Raw genomic sequence first — 11,028 nt, 5'->3', positions numbered from 1 at the left:
GGATGTGGGTGAGTGTGTGGTCCAGATGCAACCAACAAAACCACAAAACAATCACCCTAAAATGACAAATAACTACCAAGGGCAGAATCATCATTTCACACCTACGGTACAAATAATTTGGGACGGGCTGTCACAATAATGTTTCAATGTTTAATTATGTCTAATATAACAAATTAGGTAAAGTTACTTATTAGGACTATCTCAATTAAACGATATACGTACATGAATATATGAAAAATGAAATAATGGAAGAAATAATCTGAAAGAAGTTAGACTACATATACCTTTTTCATTGCCGGTCGCAATTCGTGGCCTGGCCTTGGGCTGTCCCAGATCCCATTTTAATTAAATGGTAGAGGGTTTCATTTTCCAACAACCTCATAGCCATGAAACTTTTTCCAAGCATTTTCCATTCTCAAAGCCCTCTTTTCACTGTCTATTCACTGAGAAGAGAAGTTTTGTTGAGTCCATAAACACCCAAGCTTCTTATTTTCATCTTTAAAAGTCGGAAATTTTATCATATATGATGTCATGTATGAAATCAAATCTCGAGGTCGATATAAAAGTGATTAAAAAATAGAAAGCTCAAATATAAGAACGAATGTGATACATGAGTATATTATTGGCATGACCGTTGCACGTGATGGTACTAATTCATTCAATGAACAAGAATTTATCATGATATATGATTTAACTCATTATTTATTTTTATTAGATTCCCTGAAGTTCAAACTCACTCACATACTATTAAAAATCATATATATAGGAAGACATTAAGGGAAGAGATCTCCATTTAAAAAAAAAAATAGGGACACCCTCTTGACCGTTAGATTTGACTTAATGAAATTCTGTGGTTGATATTATGTGGCCTGTGATTTAACCACAACCCTTCTTAGCAAAAACAGAAACTGAAAATTAACCACAACCCTGTTACACACCTTCTTCATCCTCGTATCAATTCTCAATGAATTCGAAGCGAAATATCAATTTATGTCGATGATGAAGTCAAGTGACTTAGCCAGGGCCTGCATAATTAAATAGTAAAAACCCTATATATAACAATATCAGATGAACAAAAGTTCGTATGCTAAGCACAATTTTGTATACACGAAACTAAATTCCACGAAACATTTTGTCGTAAAGAGTTGTATCAGCTTTGTGAAATTTTACCGTCTTTTTCTCTTGGTTGGATGAGACAACGAAATTGTCTGCACCAAGCAGAGTTAGAGCTTCCTCTTTCTTTGATAAGCTTGTGCTGAAAACTCTCACGTTTAGTCCGAACGCCTTCCCAAATTTCACTGCCAAGTGTCCGAGACCACCAAGGCCAATCACACCCAGTGAATTTCCGGCCTGGTTCATTTTATGGCGGATCATTGGAGCATAAACAGTAATGCCGGCGCAAAGCAGAGGTGCTGCAGAAGCCAAGGGGTAGCTCTCTGGTATCTTGAAGCAGTACCTATAATAATTTCAAGAACAAAGTTAACATCCTCATTTGTGATAGATTCGTACTGTTTCCGGATTTCTTGAGCATTAAGACACTGTAAGTCTAGGCACTCGCGTTGCAGTTATTGCAAATACGCAGGGTGGATGGTCACAAAATCTAAAACAATAAACTAAACATATCCTAATAGATGATGATACAGAAGTACGGGTTGACACATTACATTTGACATGGAGAATACTAAGGTTGGGTTTGGTAATTCCCGTGTCTCTTCCCAGGAGTTGAGAAATGTAAGATTCTTTACCCGCCTTTGGTAATTACCCGTACCATTTTCTTTTTTTTCCCATATTTCGTATGTGTAAATTGAAAACAAAATTTGTTTCATTTCCAGTTGCATACTTGAATTTACAAAATGACTTGCTTGAAACAAGTGCAGTGTTATCGTGAAGCCCCGCACAAGCAATGTAACATTGTATGATTAGTTCATGACACCATGATATCGGTCTACCCATTCACACAAAAGCCCAAATTTCAAATTCTAAATATGCAATTAATAGGGGCATTGATCATAAGAAAAACGTAGTTATTGTTTGCCATCCCATCTAGGGCTGGTTATGGCTAATTAAGGATCCTAGGGCGAAAGCTAAGTTAGGCCCTTGGCAATACAAAATTTTCATAAATACTCAAATGTGACGCAATCATTGCCAATTACTACTACGGTCTAGCAGTATTTCCCTTCACTTGTAAGTGAAAGGTCATAGTTTCGATTCTTGCCAAAAGGGAATTTGAACCACATTATTATAACTAACCCCAGTGTGAGGAGTAGCCCACTACCCCACTCCCGTAGCATATTATTATTTGTTCAAAAAAAAAATGTGATGCAGCCATTATTTCAGTCTGTCCTTTTTTTGTCTACCCTCTCACCTTCACACCTGAAGATGGTTATTTTCCAACCACCAGGCTGATGCACAATCATGCAATAGAAGAGAAAATTGAGGCTATTGTTATCTAATATGATTGGATCATTGATTACTCATATTTCTCAACGCATACATGTTTGGGCCTTAAATATTAGGTTTGGGCAAAAGAGAGATGACTGGGTTAAAAGGTTGTGGTTCTCTGCCCAATATTGATTTCTCAAGTCAGGTGATGTTCAGCCATGGAAGGAATGATTCAATCGAGTTCTAATTAAATTGAAATTGCTAAGGATCATGGTAGATATTGATAAGATTCGAATTATTACAAGAGTCAAGACTTGTGACTGATCAAATAACAAGTGAATTTAATCCAGAACACGGCTAGGTTCAGAATCCTAGTTCAAGTCGAAGTGGCCGAGACCATGTGTGGATTGGTTTTGTTTAGTGAAGGGATAATATCATAGATATCTAGAAAAGCACCGAAGAAATATAGTTCTATTAGGATTCTACTTCAGCTAGCTTGGTCACCACGAAATCCTACCTTATAAATAGAAGTGGTTCTTCAACTCAACACACAAATGCCATGCGCAAAACCTCGCTCTATGCTAATCCTTCTCGTACTCTGAGATGTCACTAACTCACCTAACTCCTTCGTCAACTTCAGGTTGGAGTAACAACACTATGTTGACAACTGACAACATCTTCAATTTGGATTAACAACGTTGGAGCTGTAGAATCAGGGGACTGAGAAATTCCTTCAGTTTAGATTAATAGCACTACTTTGAGTTTGGCTAGTTACTTATCCAAGTCTCTGCCATCGAGGAGCCATTGGTTTTCTTAGTGAAAGAGATCATCTCACTACCCTCTTGGTGATGAGGTGTTACCAGATTTCTCAGTGTTCAGCACATTTAAAGTTGAACCTTATTGAACTTCACAGTGACTAGCAACCTTGTATTTAGGTTCTAAAACCCAAGGCCAAGACATGTTCCTTCCTCGCCCATGATCGCTTGAATACAAAAGTCAGCGACGCATTCGACACCACCACCACATATATTCTACTCACTTGATCGAACTCAGTCTCAAGTTGACACCCCCACATCCACTAAAAAAATGTAGTTAGCTCTTCATTATTCGGTCTACATGACAATTTGATAGTTTAAAGCCAATTGTCAAGCTTTAAATAATTAGAGGGCTAAGGAAGAATTGAAAGTCAAACAAAAAGAAAATTGTATGAGGCATATTTATAATTTCAACTTTGGCGCTTAGTTACAAACAGGAGGATTACAGGACATATCAGCCCAAATGCCCGTTTTCCTAACATGGACTGCTTATCCTCTACTTGAAGAACAGTTGCTTAATTGGGCTTCTGAAATTTCCTCTAATTAATCCATGGACCGAAAGCAAAATGAAATCAAATCTCAAGGTAAATTTTAAAGTGATAAAAAAAATGGAAAACTCAATGTAATACATGAGTACGTTGTTGGCGTGGGCGATACACGTAGTGGTGCCAATCTATTCAAGCTAAAAACAAGAATTTATTGTGATTTATGGCTAAACTCATTTATTTATTTCATATAATTCTTTAAAGTTCTAACTCACTTACATCACATGTTACTTAAAAATTGAGTACAAACACTTCCACGTATAACAAATATCAAAGTAGGACAACATTCGCTTCTTAGCAAAAAAAAAAAAAAAAAAAAAAACTGAAAAATTTAACCGCAACCCTGTTGCATACCAACTTCTTCATCCTCATACCAAGTTCTCAATGAATTCAAAGAGAAATATCGATTCCTCATCATTTTAGGGAGTTTTCCACATCTATAACAAAACGGTACTTCACATCCCTCTTGATCAGCCTCTCAAGAGCTTCATTCACATACTGAATTGGAACTATTTCTATGTTTGGATAAATTTTGTGAGCAGCACAAAAGTCTAACATTTCCTGCGTCTGTTTTGTACCTCCCGTTGCGCTACCAGAAATTGACTTCATACCTGACAAATAGTCAATATATTTTGTAAAACGATCTATAATTCTTGTCTTAAAAAAGAAAGTTGTGAGTATTAAAAGTGTTAACATACCAATAATCAAGCTCATGGGACTTAATTTAACTTCGGTTGGTGCCCCAACCAAGACTAGAACACCAGCAGTCTTCAGCAGAGACATGTACAAATCAAATGGATGATCACCAGATGCTGTGTCGATGATGAAGTCAAGCGACTTAGCCAGGGCCTGCATAAACAGTAAAAATCGTCGATATAACAAAATCAGATGAATAAAAATTCGTATGCTAAGTGTCGCGAAAGACTGGAATGGGAAACAAAACGGAATGTACACACAAAACTAAATTGCACGAATCAATTTGCCGTAAACAATTATATCAACTTGTGAAATTTTACCGTCATTTCCTCTTGGTTGGATGAGACAACGAAATTGTCTGCACCAAGCAGACTTAGAGCTTCCTCCTTCTTTGATAAGCTTGTGCTGAAAACTGTCACGTTTAGTCCAAAAGCCTTCCCAAATTTCACTGCCAAGTGTCCGAGACCACCAAGGCCAATCACACCTAGTGATTTACCGTCCTGGTTCATTTTATGGCGGATCATTGGAGAGTAAACAGTAATGCCGGCACAAAGCAGAGGTGCTGCAGAAGCCAAGGGGTAGCCCTCTGGTATCTTGAAGCAGTACCTATAATAATTTCAAGAACAAAGTTAACGTCCTCATCTATGACAGAGTCGTACTATTTCCGAATTTCTTAAGCATTAAGCAATTAATTATGTAGACACTATAAATATAGGCACTTGCATTGCAGTTATTGCAAATACGCAGGGTCGACACTCGACAGTCAAAAAATCTAAAACCATAAATTTAACATATCATACTGTTTCCGGATAGATTCGTACTGTTTCCGGATTTCTTGAGCATTAAGACACTATAAGTCTAGGCAGTCGCATTGCAGTTATTGCAAATACGCAGGGTCGATGGTCACAAAATCTAAAACCATAAACTGAACATATCCTAATAGATGATGATACAGAAGTACAGGTTGACACATTACATTTGACATGGAGAATACTAACCTTTCATGAGCAACAATGTAACTGGAAAACCCTCCTTTTGTAATCGTGCCGTCAGCATCAACATGGTTATAAGTTAAAATTGCTCCCTTTTCACAGGAAATCTCTAGGCCATCTCTACAATAGTCGCAATCTCTACATGAATTAACAAAAGTTCCCACTCCAACATGATCACCAACTTTGAAGCCGTGAACGTTTGGACCAACCTCTTGAACAATGCCAGCAATCTCATGTCTGTTGTACAATCAATCATAGACAAAATAGGTCAGTTCAAGGAAATATATGTAATAACAGTCATATATGTAACATAATAAATCAAGACATACCCAGGCACCATTGGATACATGGCGTTGCCAGCCTTGTTCCTTGGAAAACCCACATCAGCATAACAAATTCCGCAGTGCGTAATTCTTATCGAAACATCATCGTTTTGAAGATTCCTGAATACATTAACTCAACCTTCGTTTAATTAAAACTATCAATATTACATATATAGCATGTAAATTCAATATAGTAGTCATTTAGTGTACTTTAGATAATTGTATCCGGATTTCAATTCGTGATCTAGCTGCATCGAACTTTATTAGGCCTAAGGTGTATTTCTTAATTATTTTCCATCAATATTTTATATTAGTTCAAAGACTGCATTGCCACTAACTTTGGGGAAGATATCACAAGCTGCATATCAGTATAACAAATTAAGGGCGTTGTGTTTATAAAAAGGAATGGCACTATACTTCTTTCTACTTCTAGCAGATCACTTCAAAGGAGTGAATGCCACTAAAGTTTTGGTATCAACCAGGTGAAATCAAGCAAAGAAAAAAAAATATATATATATATATATGTAGATACACACTTCTACTAGTCGTTGACGTAATGGTAGTTGTCTCTAGTTAATACAAGAACAATATGTATTTTATGTGAGTTGTATGCCTAATTATGGCTAGTCTTGCAAGTTATGCTTATCTAGCCGTCCAATAACGTACATATATAACTCAGTTCCCCGCAAAAAAAATAAAAAAAATACATACATATATATATATATATGTAGATACACACTCCTACTAGTCATTGACGTAATGGTAGTTGTCTCTAGTTAATACAAGAACAATATGTATTTTATGTGAGTTGTATGCCTAATTATGGCTAGTCTTGCAAGTTACGCTTATCTAGCCATCCAATAACGTACATATATAACTCAGTTCACAGCCATTTAGTATTACAGTTGGTATTTCTCTTCACTAGAAAGTGAGAGATCTTAAGTTCGAATTTCGTAAATAATGAATTCAATACCAAATTAAGCTACCCACTTTGTGGCTTAGGCCAAACTTCCCATCTTCTTAGTTCTTAGTGTAAAAATATCGATGTACTTCACAAAAAATAAAAATAAAAAATAAAAAATCCAGTTCACATTTTTCCGTTTCTGTTTTGTTAAAACTGATACAAATTTAGTTACCTTCGGGTAAACTTGTACGGCGAGAGAACTCCAGATTCATCAGTTGCAGCCCATCCCAAGCAGTTTCCATTGACACTACTCGTCTGTGAGCTCATGCTTAATAATTGGGACCCTTAATAATTTGTTGTAAATATGCAGAGGGCTCCCCAGAAATTGGGAAGAAATTAAAGAGATTGTTGAGAAAAAAGTCGTTTTGCTCTAGGTTTTTGGGTTTTTTATCTTGGTGAACAGTTGAAGCTTTTGGGTTTTGGTTGTCATAGGAGATGCTATTTCACTATTTATAGACTTACGTGCAGGTTTTTGGGTGACGCAAGAGCATGCGTGATCACCTCCAGTAACGTACGCAGTGATGACTTCGGTACCCGGGTACCTGGGTACCTGGGTACATGTTCACTTGGGGACAAGGATTCTTTCATTTTCTAATCTATCTTATCTTTCCTATCTTCCTGCATGATATTTTATATTGATATTCTATATTAATATTTTATAAAACTAATACGACAAAAAACAAAATATGAGAGAAAGAAAGAGAAAGAAATGAAAATAGGAGTAGAGAGAATCTTACTTCTTCATGCCAAAATTTGTACTAATTCAATATGCCGTGATTAACCTGAACGAGAGATTTTTTAGTATAACCAGTATACGGGGTGATATACCATGTGTTACTATAAAAAAGTTAATAACTTAAAAAATAAAAATTTTCATCATTTGGATAAAAACACGTAGTGTATCACCTATATTCTCGTCACAATGAAAATTTTCTCAACCTCAACACATCATTATCCATAGATGATCCTAGAAGGAAGGAAGTAGATACCATTATTAATGGAAAGAGATCCTCTCCAAATCTTTTCAACCAAGACCACCAGATCAAGTGATCTGAACATTTGAAATTTTATCTAATAGCTCACCTGTTTTGATCCTTTAAAAGCTATAATAATTTTTTACTGTTAGATAAAATTTCAAATGTTCAGATCACTTGATCCGGTAGTCTTAGTGAAAGAAATCTGGTAAGGATCTCTTTCCATTGCTAATTTGTAATTTCCTCTTATTTCCAACTTGTTTGACTTTTTCAACTTTTTTTTTAATAAACAACAAAGTCAAATTATATATACTAAAGCGCAATGAGAAAAACACTGTTCCTAAGCACAGTTCAACAGGTTCACTTGCGGACGAGGATTCTCTCATTTTCTAATCTATCTTATCTTTCCTGAACACATCACTATCCATAGATGTCCCCATAAGGAAGGAAGTAGATATCATTATTAATGGAAAGAGATCATCTCCAGATGTTTTCCACTAAAGCCACCAGATCAAGTGATCCAAACCTTTGAAATTTTATCTAACAGTTCACCTGTTTTGATTCCTTAAAAGCTATAATAATTTTTTATCGTTGGATAAAATTTTAAAGATCCAAATCACTTGATCTGGTAGTCTTAGTGGAAGAGATCCAAATAGAATCTGTTTCCATTATTAATTTGTAATTTCCTCTTATTTCCAATTTGTTTGACCTTTTCAACTTTTTTTTTTTAATAAACAACAAAGTCAAATTCATTCTAACATGCTATAATGGAAAGACGGGAATAAATTTATTAAATAGAATAAAAGTACAAACAAAGAGTGAAAGGGCAAGTACCTTACCCCTGAAAGAAAGCAAAACGACAAGCACCAAAACTAGCAAAACCTAAAATTAGGCTTGTTGGTACTTAGTTATGTGTCAAATCAGCACATAACTAAAAAAGTTTGATAGAATTATGACGTGACCACATTGATTTGCGACATTAATCGATCTTCAATTTCAATGACCATTTGTGTTAACAACCCTTTTATTTATTTTTCTCATGTTTTGTTTGTGTAATTGTAAACAAAATTTATATCAACCAGCTGCATACTTGAATCTACAAAATGACTTGCATGAAACAAGTGCATAGTTGTGTTCCGCAGAAGCTATATGACATTGTTATTGGAGATATGTCCTAAAAGTCAATCTTGAAAATAAGCCTTTCAGGATAATGACACACCCCAACCGAAAATCAAGGCGTGCTGGCCGTCAAGTGAAGGTGACGTAGCCATATGCACAGTGGAAAAACAAAAGATAATAATAAAAGTACGAATAAATAAAAACCAAACTACTAAATAAACTAATTAAAGTAATACACTAGTGTGAGACTAAGTGTGATAAACATAATCAGAGCATAGAAAACCTAAGTGCAGTCCAGAAGAACGAATACTAAATACACAACACCCAAAGGTGATCCTACATTTGTGATGTTCTGTCAGAACCACCGTCAAGTTCTTGTGAACCACCAAAGCTGCTTCTAACTAGAACCTGGAAGGGCGCAAAACAGAAAGTGTGAGTGGGCAAAAACAAAGCTTTTGAAAATCATTTCATTATAAAAAATTCTAACCCCTCGCCGTAAAACCTGTATAGTTTCCTAGAAAATAGAATATACACATATATCAAAAACATGTTTAGAAATATGCCAAGTCGAATGCCTCCACATAAAATGTAAGTAACCCAGGTAATGTTAATCAATGCAAGTAATATGTCAGCCGGAGTTACCTAACGTGACCTGTACGGTTGAATCTAGAGCTCAAATCCCCAACTCACTAACTATACCTGCACACGAGTCAGAACCACCTAAAGTGGTATGTACGACAGGACTGGGTGTAAATAAATACGCTCAAGTGCTACGATCACGTGAAGACTGGGCGAATAATCGCGGGTCACCTACAAGTCAGAACCACCTATAGTGGTCTGTACGATAGGACTGTGCACCTAACTTGGATCCAAGATGAGCGTGTGGTGTGGGAGGTGAACATCACGTGAAGGACTGTGTCTTACTCTGGGCGGGAGCACTAACACTGGGGGTGCAAGTTATGAGCTCTCAATGCATCTCACATAACCACTAATTCACAATCATAAACCATAAACTTACCTGGCACTTACATGTGCGTCCGCAGCACTAAACATACATATATGCAACTACTAATGCATAAATAAATAGGCAAACGCTATGCATGGCATTTAAAACATATAAATATTCCATTTCATTTTCTGGGAAAAACCACAAGTATATAGGTATTTAAGGAAAACCAAAAGCCCACTCGTATGTGGAAGGGTCGTAGCCCCCAAGGCTCGAGTAATTGCGCTTGTCCTCAGGATAGGTCTCAACTATATGCGAAACAACTATAAAATCGTCAATTTAAAGCACATAACCAAAACTAGGTAATAACTTCTCATACAATGCTCAAATGGGATGTTTGGATACACTAACATGATCGACTCAACCTCACAAACATCCCCATATTTTTAAAATAATTTTTCGAGGCTCCACGCATCGCGAGGGCACGGCCCTACGCACCCCCACGCACGGCCAAAACTGACGGATTCCCTAACCGCCATTAGGGAATATTCCGTGAAAACTAACAGATTCTGTTAAAACTAACCTGACACCGTTAAGAATATTCTGTTAACTTAACGGAATATTCCCTTGTCTTCTTCGGCACCCTTCCGGTACCGTTGTCGTCGCCGGAAAACTGGAAAATTTTCAAATCTTAATATCTTGCTCGTTTTTCAACCAAATTTCAAGAAACCAGTACCAAATTGAAGCTCTTAACTTGTAGAACATTTCCTTACCTGTTTAAAGCCCCAAAGATCACGAGATGTCGTCAGAGAAATTCAAGAAAAATCGGCCAAACTTGCAACTCACGATCCCAATGTCCAATTCCACTAAACGAACCACCCCAAACTTCCTAAGGACCTCACTAAGCTTCCTAAAAGCTTCAAATTCCCTGAAAGTCAATAATTCACGTGTGCATGAACAGTGACCAAATCGGAGATTCCTGGTTCGACGTGAAATCGAAGGATTCCTTACCTGAAATTGGTATGGTTAAACTCGTATGATCCTCACGAACACAAGGCACGATTTTCCACCTTGATCCATCACGTTTGCAAGGGTTTTGAGTCTCGTCCGTACAAGTGAGAAGGAGAGAGAGAGAAAGATACACAGGGGGAAGGAGATGATGTGGATGTGGGTGAGTGTGTGGTCTAGATGCAACCAACAAAACCACAAAACAATCACCCCAAAATGACAAATAACTACCAAGGGCAAAATCGTCATTTCACACATACGGTA

The 11,028-nt window shown here is 36.7% G+C and overlaps 1 protein-coding gene across 1 annotated transcript; it reads right to left on the bottom strand.

Annotated features, from left to right (window-relative positions):
• Positions 1-3,902: 3,902 nt before the first annotated feature.
• Positions 3,903-7,138, bottom strand: LOC137707511 (putative cinnamyl alcohol dehydrogenase 1). The gene is made up of 6 exons (XM_088689618.1): positions 6,890-7,138; positions 5,760-5,873; positions 5,437-5,667; positions 4,759-5,044; positions 4,441-4,591; positions 3,903-4,353 (listed from the first exon to the last, which is right to left on the bottom strand). The coding sequence occupies exons 1-6, from the start codon at positions 6,982-6,984 to the stop codon at positions 4,157-4,159; spliced, it is 1,074 nt and encodes a 357-aa protein (XP_088545744.1). The 5' UTR covers positions 6,985-7,138; the 3' UTR covers positions 3,903-4,156.
• Between the last annotated feature and the right edge of the window lie 3,890 nt (positions 7,139-11,028).

The sequence above is a fragment of the Pyrus communis genome, chromosome 17 (genome assembly GCF_041283825.1).
Source record: "Pyrus communis isolate YQ-2024b chromosome 17, ASM4128382v1, whole genome shotgun sequence".
In the NCBI taxonomy this organism is placed as follows: domain Eukaryota; kingdom Viridiplantae; phylum Streptophyta; class Magnoliopsida; order Rosales; family Rosaceae; genus Pyrus; species Pyrus communis.
This window is presented reverse-complemented; position numbering and strand designations above follow the sequence as displayed.

Excerpts from the sequence above, each read along its gene's own strand:
- LOC137707511 (XM_088689618.1), bottom strand. The coding sequence starts at position 6,984 with ATGAGCTCACAGACGAGTAGTGTCAATGGAAACTGCTTGGGATGGGCT. Across the intron at positions 5,874-6,889 it reads CCGTACAAGTTTACCCGAAG|GAATCTTCAAAACGATGATG; the intron begins GTAACTAAATTT and ends TAATGTATTCAG. Across the intron at positions 4,592-4,758 it reads CCAACCAAGAGGAAATGACG|GCCCTGGCTAAGTCGCTTGA; the intron begins GTAAAATTTCAC and ends CTGTTTATGCAG.